This window comes from Rhamphochromis sp. 'chilingali', assembly GCF_963969265.1.
Source record: "Rhamphochromis sp. 'chilingali' genome assembly, chromosome: 1".
Classification (NCBI taxonomy): Eukaryota; Metazoa; Chordata; class Actinopteri; order Cichliformes; family Cichlidae; genus Rhamphochromis; species Rhamphochromis sp. 'chilingali'.
Window position 1 is genome coordinate 19033498 of NC_137929.1, and position 16340 is coordinate 19049837.

A 16340-nucleotide genomic window follows, 5' to 3' on the forward strand; every position below is an offset into this window, starting at 1 on the left:
TAATTATTCCACTAAAAACTTTGGTCACTGCCAAGTGTATCTACTATTCCCGTGGCCAAACAATATTCAGAGAAGATAATACCAAATGTCTGGTCTTGACAGTGTAATCTAACTGTAATGCTTGACCATGCAGGTTGAATTTATGCTCTCTTTCAGATTGTAGAAACATGTACTTTGACACCAACAGTTACCTACAGTGATGAAACTGGGACTTCTCTGAGAAATTGCGGATACTACAGGCAGTGCTTGTGATTGCAGATCTATCGATATATCTATCAACCCTATTTTAAAGAATCTCATTGACCTTCCTGTAAACTCTGGATGGAAAAGAGAAGAACAACAGAGTTAGCAAAGAGTTAACTAAACAGAAAAGACGGAACAATTTTTCTTTGTTTACTGGTAAGTTAACACTTCCAGCTGGACCTGAACCTTGTGGACATTACTTCCATCTGTTTTTATGCAGGGGCTGGAGCTTTTGGAAAACCACCAACTACATTTAAAAGCAGGTACCTAAAACACTTAGATTTTTAAAATGATATATTTTCTTATTTTTATTACCTATTACAAAACAGGGTAATAGAGCTTGTTATTACAGTGATAGATAATATAGACAATCACAGTAAATCTTAACCTACGTTTGTGTGATAATTTACTAATAAGTTAATCAGCGGATTGTTTGGAGCTTAATGAGACATTTTATCCGTATATATGTGAAAACCATTTGTGCACATAGATATCTGAATCAGAGAGAGACAGAGCAACGGGAAAGCTCTATTTATGCACATACAGTACCTAAACTGCTAGATGTTTTGAGGGAGGTCCATACTGTTAAAGGACCTGGTCCATTCTTGACCTAGTTTTCCTGCCAGCAGCAGTACCCTTGTTCAGTCTGGATGAAGGCCATGGCTCCATACACTGCTGTAGAAATATCAGATTCAAGGATCACCTTCTTTAAAAGCTTTCTTACCCTGTGTATGTGCACTATTTCAAAGTTAGTCCAATTTCAGCTCATTTCAATCTTATTTATATAATGCCAAATCCCAAAAAACAGTTACCTAAAGACACTTTATTTTGTAAAGGTAAAGACCCTCAATAACACAAAGAAAACCCCAACAATCATATGGCCCCCAATGAGCAAGCGTGTTAGTGACAGTGGGAAGGAAAAACTCAATTTTAATATGAAGAAACCTACAGCAGAATCGGGCTCAGGGAAGGGCGGCCTTCTGCCCCAACCGGTTGGGGATGAGTAGATATGGAGAGGACAAACACATCCCATGGAAAGCAGCCAGAAATAATTAAATGCAGAGAGGTGTATAAACACATAGTGGAAAAGGTGACTAAAGAAGAAATACTCAATCTATAATAGAAATCCCCTAGCAGCCTAAACCTATTGCAGCATAACTAAGGGAGGATTCAGGGTCACCTGATCCAGCCCTAACTATATGCTTTATCATGAAGTAAAGTTTTATGCCTAATATTAAAAGTAGTAATGGGGTGATACAGTACTATAAGGTGATCAAGATGAGATTGGACTTGATTATTCAAGACCTTGTATGTGATGAGCAAGGCTTTAAATTCAGTTCTGTATTTAACAGAGAGTCAATGAAAGGAAGCCAACATAGGAGAAATATGCTGTCTCTTTCTAGTCCCTGTCAATACTCTTGCTGAACATTTCGGATCAACTGAAGACTTTTCAGGGAGTTTTTAGGACATCCTGATAATAACAAATTATGGTAGTCCAGCCTGGAAGTAATAAATGCATGAACTAGTTTTTCATTATCACTCTGAGACAGGATGTTTCTAATTTTGGAGATATTGCCCAAATGGAAGAAAGCGACTGCTTTCTTCCATATTTGTTTAATATGTGCATTGAATGACATATCCTGGTCAAAAATTAGACCAAGGTTCCTTCTGTTACTGGAGGCCAAGGTAATACCATCCAGTGTAAGAATCTGGTTAGAAACCGTATTTCTAAGATTTTCAGGGTTGAGTACAATAACCTCAGTTTTATCTGAATTTAGAAGCAGAAAATTAGAGGTGAACCAGGTCTTTATGTCTTTAAGACATTCCTACAGTTTAACTAATTGGTGTGTGTTATCTGGCTTCATGGATAGATAGAGTTGGGTGTCATCTGCATAGCAGTGAAAATGTATGCTATGTCTTCTAATGATACTGGAAGCATGTATAATGTAAACAGAATTGGTCCTAACACAGAACCATGTGGAACTCCATAATTAACCTTAGTGTGTGAAGAGGACTCTCCATTTACATGAACAAATTGCAGTCTATTAGATGGATATGATACAAACTGCTGCTCCATCCAAAGTGGGATGGATGCCGTCTCTCCCATCAAGACCAGGTTTCTGCCAGAAGGTTGCCCAATTATGTGTAAAGCCCACATCACTCAGACAGCCAGCAATTTCATTTAAAGGAGAATGTGTGGCTAAGCATGTCACTCCTGGGCCCACTGGGGAGGGGACCAGAGAAAACTACAGAGTCTGACATTGTTTTGGCAACACCGTTGGTTGCACACAGAGTCAGTATTAATTTTAATGACCTCCGTTTGACGTAACCAGGGGTCATTATTGCCCATATGAATTTTAATGCTCGGAGGAAATCCTAGTTCTACAAGTATTCACACTGTGTGTAGGGCAGTGTTTCCCAACCTTTTGGAGCCACGGCATATATTTCAAATGAGAAAAATCACACTACACCCCACCAAACAAAAATGTAACAAAAAGCAGAGCAAGAATAAGGGACTTGGCTCGGTTTGCCCCTTTTTGCTTTCTTCTGACCACTACTCATGCTAGGGCCTTCATCTGGGTCTGGATTTTCTCCACAATCCAGGTCAGATTAACTACTTTTTCAAACATTTGTCTATTGCTTTTACGCGCTGCGTTGTCTCACTCACAGCATGACTATTATGTAGTTTCTTCTTTGTCTTCTTCTGTTTTACTGGCAGTTGGCTACCCATTTAATTAGAGCAGGTAGTTGTACTGCCCTCTAGTGGAAGAGAATGCTCTGCCTGTTACTCATGCCGGTCGCTTAGGGTACTAATCAGGTGGAACCAGATAATCTTCCACGGCACACCTGATCATTTCTCACGGCACATCTATGTGCCGCGGCACAGTGATTGGGAAACACTGGTGAAGGGGTTATAGTTGGTGTCACAGATAAGCGTCGAGTAGTGAAGCTCATCCCTTAGTCAATTTCAGTTCACAGAGACCTGAATCGATTTGATTAAGTTCTTAAAATGTATAGTAAACTAATTTTAAAAAATTAAGTGACATTTCCTAAAATATACAAGTGTACACCTTTAAGGCTGAACTGCAAATATTTCCTAGTTGTCATTTGTCTCAGGTGATAGCAATAAGAATGTCGAGAGTTAAACACTCAGTTTTGGAACCTTGCCATTTATCTTCATATTTTGGGTATTTTATTATTTTGTATTTATTTATTTGTTAACAGATTAATCATTTTAAAGCAGAAAAGAAAAGGCAACAGAAAAAGACCAGACAAGGTTGACAGGTAATCCTGGATGCTGCACCAGTTAAATAAACAGTCGTGGTTGTGCTGATGGATATTGATCTTGGGAACTGCCAATAGGGGTTGACTGCGTCATGGAGATCACTCAGAGATCTAAAGATATTTTTGGTTTTAATATCCTTTGGCTCATGTTTAGATTATTGGCATACACTGATGCAGTGCATAATGGAAATATTTGTTTTATCCGTGACCTATGCAGTGGTGCTAAATCAGCATTATGTAGGCCAATTAAAAGTTCATACCAAAGAGTACACCACACATAAACACCATATATAAAGTTGTAAAAAAATATTGAATAAATTCAATATTATATTGTATAATATTCTGACACATCTAGCAGTTTAAAGGAATTTAACATTTTTCAGTTCCGTGATGTGCATCATGTTTCCGTTTAGTTGTCCAAAATGTTCACTGGCTCTACTCTAAAGACATGATCCTTACGTAGCTATTCCGAGAGCTTTAGACCATATCCCAAGAGTTGTTATGATTGGATTGGCTATGTCAGAGTATGGTTGCCAAGGCCTGAAATATCTTCCTTTTTTTGTGTTAACAATAATGATTTAAACTGGAAAAAAAAGAGTACTGTTGTATTTAGCCACACTGTAATGGATCTTTTCACAAACCCACACACCTACACAACCGTATGCATTAACTGTATAGGTTGACTGTAATGATGAGCTACACTCAAGTGTTGCCTTGAGTGCCACACACACACACACACAGCTCACTGACTGCAATGAGAATGATGATGATAATGGGACTTCCAGACCTGGACATTAGAGCTGGCTAACTTCTCAAATGTGACGCACTGCCACCAGAGATTTATAATGCCTTGACGTCAGCATTCCTCATACACTTCCCGTTAAGAAAGGTGAGCCTGCGTGAGTGTGTGTATGAAACAATACCATTTACAGTGCTGTCCCAGCAATGTGAAGCCTAGTTGATACTGATTTACGTCTTCAAGCCGTGTTTTACTTTCAAGTACTTTCAGGCCTTAAGAAAGTAGTTACCCCTGGCCCATGGTTTGTTATGGCAATAATGTGAAACATCTGATCATTTTATGAATGCTTGCATGTACATAATCATGTAAATGAAAGTGATTGTGCCTGCTACTGGATGCATTGTGAAAGCGGCATGGCTTGTTTGATGGGGATATTGATGCACTGTGTCTGTTGTAACACAGGCAGCAAGAGGTCTGGGATCCATAGGAATTTCTCCATTCCTAACCCACAATCAAGCACAATGGATTTGAAACAGGAAAGAAATGTGTGGTTTTCATTGTGTTTTAAACTTTATCTAAAGTCTTAAGACCAATAATTCTTGATTAACTAGCATATAAAAATGAGATATTCTACATGTCTGGTTGGCAAGAAATAGTGAATATATTCCAAGTTGATTCCATTAGTTGCTGCTGTGGTCGTTTTCTTTGCTTTCTATGCCTGTGAGTGAAAATTGCTTAAAGATTCTGCAATAAAAGGAAAAACTCAGATGACTCACATAGCTGAATTTTCTTAAATATCAAAGTAGTAAGAAAAGTCCAGAAAGCAGTGCAGTCTGAGTCACCCAAATTTATACACGAGGTTAGTGTGTAGAAATCACTGTTGCTGTTGAAGTTTCTATAAAGTTTGAACATGTTCAAAACAAAGTTAGAGTGTGGGTGCACCCACAGTGCCCCCACGGCATGTTTGCTAGGAAGGAACACACACATTTTCATGAACAATAAAATGCATAACAGCCTACCCTGACAAGTCTTTCCATTCTATTTTGGTCAAAAGAGGTGTGTGTGTGTGTGTGTGTGTGTGTGTGTGTGTGTGTGTGTGTGTGTGTGTGTGTGTGTGTGTGTGTGTGTGTGTGTGTGTGTGTGTGTGTGTGTGAGAGGAGGGGCTATGGCTGGGCATGTCTTAGTGCACACTGAGAGGTGCTCAGGTTGGCTGCTGTTTTGACAAGCATATCTTGAATACTTACCTTTTATCAAGTAAAGGGGGAAACACCCAGACTCAAAACAGCCAAACCACAGACACACACACACATGTACGCACACACACACACATGGATGACCTTGCTCAGAGAGAGTTAGACCACTTTCCTTAACTCTTAGCCCTCTGATACTGTACCTGGGCTTGTTGCAGTGACCGGAAGTTACTAAACTTCATGAGTGTGTGCACTCACTCCAAGAACCGTATGATTATAAATATGCATATAAATATGCTAAGATGAGATAGCTGACTTCATCTAACTAGCAAATGTTTTCCAGGCTACGTTGGTGATTCAGTTTTTTTTAATATGTATGATATTTTTGTCATGCGATTTTAAAGCCGGTCCTACAACCGCATCCAAGAATAACATGCAGCTTATCTCAGAACTGTCGGTGAAAATTATTCTTGGAGCTAGGTTTAATTGAGCTGCATTTTAAAGAGGTGCAATTTCACAATTTGTGTATATTTTCTAAGTTCACTATTTTGTCATGTGTTGAGAAAAACACAGATTAAAAAATTACATGGTCTAATATTTACATTTAGCATAACTGCAACATTATTTTTTCGTTTTTTTTTTTTTAAAGACTCGAAAGGACTTGAAATTCAAAGTTTCAGACTTGTGACTTGACTCGGACTTTTACACCAGTGACTTGAGACTCGACTCTGACTTGCCTGACATTACTTGAGACTTGACTTGAGACTTGAGGATAAAGACTTGAGACTTACTTGAGACTTGCAAAACAATGACTTGGTCCCACCTCTGATGTTGATGCAAACAAAGAAAAGTTGTGAAACACATTTCAAAAGGTACAACTTTTACTCTGAAGGTAAACATTCTCAGTTTCTCATATGCATTGCACATTTTGCAGTTTCACTATAATTTGGCGAGTCATTTGTAATGGTTTGACTGTCAAGCGCTGGACCTGCTAGTGACAAAGTAATCAAAAGGAGGTTTTCAGTGCAGTACTGTATACGTCATTGTGCCTATTTTCATGCTAGTGAGACCACGCAACCATCTGCAACCACTTGCTGGCTGTGGCTCAGGGAGTAGAGCAGGTCATCTGCTTATTGGCTGGTGGTTTGATCTCTGGCTACTCGGACCTGCAGTCTTTGGTAATGGATGCACTGGAGAGCAGCTTTTGTGAATGTTAGATAGAAAGCACTTAGGAACAGATAAATGTGCTTGTATGAATGAGTGAATCAGGCATGCTGTATAACACTAGGAGTCCCAGGCTTCTACCTTTCTACCTTTAAAACCCACCACCAGCCAAATGGCTGGTAGGCTTTAGCTTCAGCCAAGTGGAAGCTAAATTGGCTAGTCATTCATATGTAAATTAGGTTGTTAGCTGGGAATTCTGGAGGGAGGGGAGTGGGGGTGTGTGGATGAGGGGGTGGGGGAGCTGCTAAAAGCTGTGAACTTCCTTTTGTGTTTCATCTTGATGCATTCTCAATCATCCAGGGAAATAAATCTCCAAAAGTCACCAACTTGGAGTGTTTCAGTTTGCCATGTTAGGGAGAAATCAACACACATGGGTGTAGGTCCTTTGTTGCTGAGATTTATTGATAAAAACAGTACAAAAAACCAACCATTTGTACACATATTTACAAATAATAATAAAAAGTGAGTGAGTACATTTCAACATTTTCAGCAATCACTCACAATCCTGGCACTGCCATGGTATCTGTAGTCTGCCTTTACCACATGTGTATCTGTAGCAGTGAACACATCGCACAGTGGCATGATTGTTCTTGCATTTGTGTTTGACCTGACACATGGCTCTTTTTCCAGGACTAGGTGTGGAGGGTTGTGTCCGAAGCAACTGTTCTTTTCTTGCCTTCTTCTCAGCTACATGAGAGTGAGCCAACTCTCTTGCAAGCTCCACCACATTTACATATGAATGACTAGCCAATCCACTAGTGGATTGAGGAATTTCCCTGCGAATCTTGTTGACTGTGCCGAGGATGGTGGTTTTCAGTCTAAGAAGTTTTTGCGCAAGTGAAAGCGATGTGAAAAAATTGTCCGTGGTAACATTTCTGCCCTTGTCTAGGAATGGTTCCATCAGCCTCATTACTACATTTTCAGAAAGTCTCTCCCCAGTGGGACGATTGGGGTCCTTGCCAAGATATGGGAAGACATTGCAAATGTACTTGGATTTTAGGTCGCAAGCCACCCAAAACTTGATCCCAAACTTGTCAGGTTTACTTGCAATATACTGCAGGAAACAGCACCGAGTCTTTGATGGGAAAAGCTGTTCATCAACGGTGATATGTAGACCAGGGTTGTAGCACGTGATGCAGTTGGTGACCAATGATCCCCACACACTGGAAATTGCAGCGAACTTATCAGTCTTTGCTCGATTTGCTCCATTGTGGCATCAATCAGACCACTGGTATTATGTTGAAATGTACTCACTCACTTTTTATTATTATTTGTAAATATGTGTACAAATGGTTGGTTTTTTGTACTGTTTTTATCAATAAATCTCAGCAACAAAGGACCTACACCCATGTGTGTTGATTTCTCCCTAAGACGGCAAACTGAAACACTCCAAGTTGGTGACTTTTGGAGATTTATTTCCCTGGATGATTGAGAATGCATCAAGATGAAACACAAAAGGAAGTTCACAGCTTTTAGCAGCTCCCCCACCCCCTCATCCACACACCCCCACTCCCCTCCCTCCAGAATTCCCAGCTAACAACCTAATATACATATGAATGACTAGCCAATTTAGCTTCCACTTGGCTGAAGCTAAAGCTTAGCTAAAAGCCATTTGGCTGCTCTCCGGGTTTTAAAGGTAGAAAAAGCCAAATGGCAGTCCGTGGTGATGTAAGTGATAAAGCACTTTGAGTGCTCAGGTAGAGTAGAAAAGCCCTATATAAGAATCAGTTCCTATACCATTTATTCCCCTACCACTCAAAGAGTGGTTGCTAGGCCTGCATGAATGGGGCTTTAGAAATCAATTTTTACAACGACTGCCAGCAACCAGTTGCAACCAGTCAGGGAATACACAATTTTCCCTCATGTTCGGTACCAGATGGTTTCTAGGCTTATCTGATTGACCTCTTAACCTGCAAAATCCTCTGATCATTAAGCAGAGAAAGTGGATGTCTGATAGTCTAACTGGTCAAAACATCAACGTTTCATCATCAGCTTTAACATTTACGTGTTTGTGCATGTGTGTTTTCTCTCACTAGGGTGTCTGAATAACTTGACGGGTTGATGACTGACTTGGATAGGGAAGTGTCCAAGTTATTACAGTATCTCAATCTCTATTAGATTTAATAAAAGTAAGTGGGAAGAAGACTGATGTCACTATTGACTTTTAAAGAAACAGAGCCAAGTTAACTTTCATCTGGTATGCAGTTTCAGTGGGATCACACTTGCGCATACACATTACACAAAAGAAAAGTGTGTTTGAGACTCTAGACTTGAGTGAAGAATATACAGTCTGGTGCTTTTTCACTGTAACCCGTCAATCCTTTCATCACTTATTGCTACTCACCACAGGCTGCCTCTCCATCTCATATCTCACCCTCATAAGAGTCTCATAACTCAACCCGAAATCCTCCCACTAGATTTGTCCACTGCAGTTAACTGACTTTAGGGTCATCTAGTCTGCATACTGCCTTACAGTGCACCAACATACCTCCTGTGTTTTAAGCTCAAAAGAGTTTGGCACTAGCGAAGTTAGTTGCAATGGAGGTAAAATCCAAAGGGTTTTATGTTCACGTTAGCCTGCTGTTCATTTTGACCGGTGTGTCCAAAGCAATTGTCTCTGATAACACTGTTTTTGTGTGTGTGTGGCCTTTTGCTGTCTGTTGTGTTGAACTTGAGGCTCTATTGCCTGAGGAAAATTGGCAGCAAAACTGTGTGCGAGTGGAGAAGTTTTTTTTTTTAAAAAGCAACTCATATTTCTGAAAAGAAAGTTTTAGTCATAACTCAAACAAAGAGAAAATCTTCTGGTAACTTTTATATCAACAGTGGATCAAATCACTATGTGCACTGTGTAAGGGATCATCAGCTGGGAATCCAAAAGATATTATCACCCTGCTCTCGATTTTTAAATAATGGTGTTTATAATAATAGCGCTTGTTATACTTGTTTGTGATACAAAATGCTGTTGTGACCCTAAACAAATCAAGCCAATGCCAAAGTATCAAAAATTGCATTTTGTCTAGAGCCCATGTGGAGCTGAGATGTCACATTATGTGTCTTATTCTTTAGGGAAATGCACGTCAACAGCCTCTGCCAGTCTGTGGTTCTTCTTGAACTCGTGAGACCAAAAGGTGATCCGGCACATTATTCTTTCTCTCCACACTGCACACTGTTCCCTTCCTCACAGTCTCAAGTTCCATGCTGAAAAAGGGCAGGGTAGAGCAAGTCTTTCCTTCCCCCCTTCCTCCTCCCCTGATGGCAGATGGGATATTGAACTCAGACTGGCTCTTGTTTGCCCCTGGGGACTAGGACGTAGGGATCAGCAGCTTATGGTAATGCAGTGTACTGTAATTAGCGAAGGCATCCAATTCTCAAGCAAGTTTGTGGGTTTTTTTCCCTCAAAAATGAAAGAATTTGCACTTACATGATTTACTACTGCAAAGAACCAACATGAAAGAGATTTCAAATCATTTTTTGTACACAGTGTGGCTCTAAAGGTGTTGACATGCGCACCAAACAAAACATTTCTGTGCTGTGGAGTGACTGCACCAGGAAACAAAATGCTGTGTAATCAACACCCCCGGCCCAGTTACACTGGGATTTCTGGAATTCTCACATTAAAAAGTCACCCTCACTCCACAAGTAAAACAATGTGGAGTGTTGCTTACCATCTGCAACTTCTGGGCCACAAGAGTCAGCAGCTGTTGAGATACATTTTCACACAATCCTAGTAATAGTTTGTATATATTCAGAGCAGATGAAATAAGCTCAATGAAAGTGCGATCAAAGCATATGTAAAACACACACATATGCTTTCAATGACACGTGTCTTTGACTCAATTAAAAAACGGAAAGAAAAGAAGCGTATTAAATTAATAAATTGCAGCATATTAAAGACAGTACTGGCATCTAAATTATATCAATCTGCCTTCATTCTGAAGTCACATAATTTCGAATAAAACAGAATAGGCCAGAATGGAGATTATAAAGAAAAGCAAAGGGAAAATCTCATAAATCCAGCAGAGCTATCAGTGCAGGAAGATTGGGAGCGAGCGAGCGAAAGAGAGCGAGAGAAGGGGGCGCGTAGAGAGGGGAGGTTAAGGAGAGGGGAGGAGAGAAGGCACAGGGAGGGAGTAGGAGAAAGATCCGGGGAAAAACTTTGAAAGGGAAAAAAAGACGTTTCAGTGGCCGCCGGTTAGCTAGGAAAAGGACAGTCGGAGGTAGAAAGAGGAGGCATAGAAGACAACTGCGTGCCTGTGTGGATTTTTACCGCTGCCAGGAAGCCGCTGGGCACGCGCCTGCTCGGGACGGGGGATTATAGATGAGCTTGACTTTAAGATGAGGAGCGAGCCCATTCTTTTCACTTCCAGCAGGGGTGAGTGGCTTACGCTGTCCTTTTTTTCCCGTGAAAAAATGAATGCAGCTTGGTTTTCTAGCAGCAATAAACCTATTAAAATGGAAGGTTGTTAAAAGCGACTTTCTTACGATGTATCTCTTGTACAGTGGGATCTCCACGACGTTCAAACTGAAAGCCAAGAACAGCATGACTTTTCCGGGGCTGCTAGTGTACTCACTAACAAAGATTACCGGTCGATAACGTTTGTTTTGGCTTCCTTGCCAGCTTTTATTATTCTTCTGTTGTAGTTCAGAGTGTGTATTGTAGAAATCTGTGTGCATGCATCAGATTGGCGCACGTGCGCCGTTCAGCACATACGCAAGCGCAGAAAAAGGCCACAAATGAATAATGTTTCTAAAAGGTATGCTGAAAGAGGGCACGGGGAAGAGACTGCGGAGAGACAGTTGGCTCCTCGCAGTGTCATTAGGGTTGTGGTCGCGTGTTAAGTGTCTATGTAGTATATGGACTTTATGCCGGACTCCGTTCAGTCATCTGGCAATTTAATGTAGCTCTGACTACAGAAATGAATCCCTTTATAAATGAGAAAGCAATCTGTTTTGGTGATTCTGGTCTTCAAGAGTTTGATCTCATAATGATGTGTAACAGTAGTTAAACTGATATAACTAGACTCAGCTTTTGGGCTGACTTCATTGCTGCCACCAGTGAAACTTGGTGGTGTTATCATACAATTGACAGAAGAATACCTTTCATTGGTTCACCTATTAAAGGTGAACCAATGGAAGGTGCTCTTAACAAATAATGTAATTAAAGCTCATTGTACTTTACAAGCACAAGCAGTACTTTTTTCAGATATTTCACCATTTTATCGGTTTTCATTTTGTAATTACCCCCTATTATGCAACCCAATTCCTTTCTTTCTGGCATGGAGCTTAAAAGCAAGTCTGTTTCTTATTACCTCATTGTTGCTAGACAGCAGATCCACATACATCAACAACATGTGCAGTATCCGTCTCTGAAAATAATCTTTAAAAATCAGAGTACTTTCAACAGTGCTCAGAAAAACTGCTGCATAATTCTGAGCTGGAGGGTTACTCTTACTGTACACTTGGAGCAGTTAGGGGATAAATTGAGGAGTATTACCCTTATCTTTGCCTGCCTGAGATTTTGAGACAACAAACTCTGGCTCTCTAGACTTGGTTGCAACAGCAGGATAACGGTAAACCAACCTATTTAGTCAAAAATAGTCACTTTGTCACTGTGTACACTAACAGAACTGTTTTTTTCATCTTCTTATCCATTTAGCTTTATACAGCTGGCAGTACTCAGACAGTTATTAAACAGTCCAGGTCAGCGTTAGGGCAACTCCACCCTGAAGTCAGAGGTTTTCTAACACAACCCTGGAATGACAACACAAATGCTTGATATCTCTCACTTGTCCTCATGTGGTTGTGAAGTGAGTGCACAATAACAGGACCAATGCTAGCAGCTGCAAGGGTTTCGGGTGGCCCGGCAGTGCTTCAGTGCCCGGCATTTGGTGAGGTTTGTACAGACATCTATTGTGTACTACTGAAGCATGCAGTATATAATATTTTTGTTTAACCAGTGTGGATATAGAAGAGCCAGTATGCAGGTATAAAATAGATATCACAACTCAGCTAGGTCTTCTAGTTTCCCAGCTCAGGATTTTCTATGATACAGTAACAACACATACTGCAGTCCTTGCTGAAATATAAATAAGGAATCTTGATTTACTCTTAATAATACTAAGAAAAACTAATTAGGGCTCCTGTAGTGGAGCTTTGTTCGGTATTCTGGAAATAAACCCAACAGGTTGGTTTAGAGTAAACATTGTCCTCATGCATTCAGAGGAATTCAAAGAATTTTTTGGGGTGGAGTAGTATTAATTTATGCTTTTTTTGTTTTTATTGGTTTATGTTGTTTTATGTTGTATTGGTTTATGATGGTGTTCACTGATTGGAACTTCTCAGTTTAAACAGTGTTGGGAACACTGTCTATTACTAAAGAGGCCAGCCATGAGGTTTTACCTTCACCAATCTCCATGCTAAAAATACTTTGTCTCTGGATTTGTACAGGCTGCTTTAAACAATATGCAGGACAGTGATGATAATTATGGCATTTGTTTTTCAGGTCAAAATGGCACGCCCGATAAAGAGCAAACTTGTCATTGTCACAGACTCTCAAAATTAATCTTCTGTATCAACGTAGCTGTGAATGTATACAACATTTTAGTCAAATACCTTAAAACTGCAATTGATAGTTCTATGGTTTTTCTTATACATTAGTTTGATGATCTTCTCTGGCATGCCCCAAAAATTTTAAGTGTGGCTTCTATAATTATTTTTTACTGGGGTCATGTCCCACCATGAATTCCTGCTCCAGGGTGAAGCTGTCAAGCGTGGAGATCTACTGTAAAACACTCAGCAGAAATGACCTATTGTGACGCATACCAGAGTGCCATTGAAAAGATTTTTTGTCCAACGCAGTCATCACTCACCACCTGCCCTGTTTGTCAGAATTGCCTTCCTGCGATTTTTCTACTTCCCGAAAATGAAACCCAAGTTCTAAGACTGTCCTGACACACTGGTGGAGATCTAGTGCAAGAACAAAGGGGCATACGGGGACTTCTACAAAGTGACCTACAAATGGTAGAAGCTCAGAAAAATAGTACAGAAATGCACAAGAAGATGATCTTGAATGGAGATCAACCAAATTTAGCTCAGGCATATTTTTTCTAGATAAATCTTCTTTTTTTTTTTCCTTGCTGCAGTTGTGGCAGTTTGAAACAGTGGAACAGTGTTGATTGATACTAAACATAAAACATACAAAACTGCAGTGACATTTTGCAAACAGTAATGACTGTCTCACTATACAGCAGTTTAGTGATAATCAATGCATAGCTGTTGTTTTTGATGCTGTTGATGTTGTTTTACTAGCTTCCCTTTGTCTATGCTATCTGCCAACCCTAACCCACTGGATCGGACACAGGTCACAGCCAAAGACGTTAACCCTAACCCTATCTTAACCTGTAATCTGGGAAAAAAAGTGGATACTTTTTAAAATATCAATTAGGGAAATTTTTTGGGAGAACTGTTTAATGGAAAGCAAAATTGCATACTTTAACTATCTAGGTCAGAGTTGGGATCGTTACCAAATGTTACTTGGGTTAGCAGTCAAATTTGAGCAACTGCTTGCTTCTAAAACATCTCTGATCTAAGGGACCTGGCTTGCTTTCCTTTCTATGTTGTTTTGAGCTGGTGGTGGATTTGAGGCAATAATAGAAAACCAAAGTCAACGTCAACTGTCTCTTTTAGCAAGTCCATGCTCAATAGCTCTCCCATTTATGGGGTGCTGTGCTTTGGGGGCAAATACAAGTGTTAAAGTGTTTATTGCCACTTATTATTGCAGCTTTCCTCACAGAAACTCTGAGTCGACAAGCAATTAATTGGAGTGTGTGTGATGTGGGAACGGTGGGTGCATGGTGTCACCGTACTGGCCTGCCTCGCTCATTTGGTTCTCCTTCCCTGCCTCATTCACCCCAATAGTGATTGAAGTTTAAAAGCTTTCATCTGTCAGACGCGTGAGCCCCTTCCTTTTTTTGGTGATGGATCCCAGCAGTGGAGAGGAGAGATGAGGAGAAATGACTTTGCCATTTCTCCATCCTTCCCTGCAGAGTTGGCCTGTCAGTAAGCTGGCATGTGGGAAGAGAGACTTTAATTTTGGGCCGACTAATCATAGCCCTCCCAGCCTTACCCCTGTGTCAATATGCATCTGGAAAAACACAGGGAAAAAGAATGGGGAGCGAGTGCCAAACTCAAGCACAATTCAAAGGACCCCAGTGTATGCCAAATAGCACAGAATGATATGGCATACATCCAGCTGGCAGCCTGTTGGTAGCCTACTGATTTAACATCATCAAACAAGCATTTGCCTTTGGACTCGTACTTTAAAGAAGTTAAAATAGTTCTGCTTATTGCAAGCATATATGGTCGCCTTGAAAATTTGGATGCATTAGGAGGAAATCACTTCTCATGAGTCTCACTAGCCTTCAACAAGCTTATTGTAATAGGATGAGTGCATTCACTTGTTAGCCTGTCTGCCTTTAACAAAGCTTTTAGGATTACAGTACAAGACTAAAGCTGCCTTGGTGGGGTGTCCTAATAGGAGGATAAGGGTACAGGGAGCTGTAATTTTGTCAGTTTGAGCGTTTGGTTGTGACTGTGTAGCTGCTGTTTACACTCGCACAGATAAGAGTGCCTCTGTGTCCTGTTTCTGTAGGTGGTGTTTAATAAGTAACTGATGAAAAGACCAAAGGCTTCTATCACAGTCAGGACAATGGGTACACCTACAGGAATCTAATTTGATTTAAATCAAAGTTAGACAGGCTTTAGCTATTTCAGATTGAAAAAAGGGGCAATCATGCATGATGAATTTTGTATTTTCAGTGTTTTCCACACATAGACTTTATTTGGAGACTGAGGTTAGTATTTTATGTCTGACAGAACAACGCTGTTTGTGATCAGACAAATAGCTGATCACAGTGTTCAGCCGCTTCTAACCAAATGCCAGTTTTATCTATTGCCTGGCTCGCTGACCTGTGAGAACCTGACCAGAACCTGTAGGAAGTAGAGAAATGGTTTATGTGATGTTACTCCGAGCTCACCAAGGCTACAGAGCAGAACAAGGAACACAGCTGCCAACTTTAGCCCATGAAAGTGAAGTTAAGGTGAATTCATATACCATACACAAGGAAAACTTCAGACACAACGACTGTGTTTAACTATTAAATGGAAGTTTTTGAGTTAAATAAAAGATCTCATCCAAGGTGTCCTGGGATGAAATAGGCAGCATTGTGGAAAATTAATACCAGGGATGCCCAAATGCAGCTATAAAGTCCATATTCTAGGACCTCCAATCTTCTAGATTTCTCTTTACCAAATGTAGAAGGTGTGTACTACAGTTTGAGACTCAGTGGGATCGGTTTTTCAACTTGCTGTGACCAACCTGGTGCTAATAACAAAATGTATGGTGCATGGCAAACAGACTGCTTGTTACAGTATATTGCTTTTTGCTAGTCTATTTGGGTAATTTATAAAACTTGCCTCATTCACACAAGATGGCCCCGCCCCTCCCTAAAGCCTGGTTCTGCCGTAGGGTTCTTCCTGGTAAAAGGGAGTTTTTCCTTCCCACTGTCGCCAAAGTGCTTGCTCATAGGTGGTCATATGATTTTTGGGGTTTTCTCTGTATGTATTATTGCAGGGTCTACCTTGCAATATAAAGCACTTTG

The 16340-nt window shown here is 40.4% G+C and overlaps 1 protein-coding gene across 5 annotated transcripts in view; it reads left to right on the plus strand.

Annotated features, from left to right (window-relative positions):
• afap1 (actin filament associated protein 1) overlaps positions 1-16340 on the plus strand; it is a 91839-nt gene that overhangs the window by 29316 nt on the left and 46183 nt on the right. For 2 of the 5 annotated variants that reach the window (XM_080882027.1, XM_080882029.1), the window contains exon 1: positions 10803-11053. The exons of 1 other annotated variant lie outside the window; for it this stretch is intronic. In XM_080882027.1, the coding sequence (XP_080738153.1) occupies positions 11017-11053 (37 nt within the window). In that variant the 5' untranslated portion in view covers positions 10803-11016. Of the gene's footprint in view, positions 1-10802; positions 11054-16340 lie in introns of those variants that run through there. 2 more of the 5 variants (XM_080882026.1, XM_080882030.1) reach the window with 2 other exon arrangements.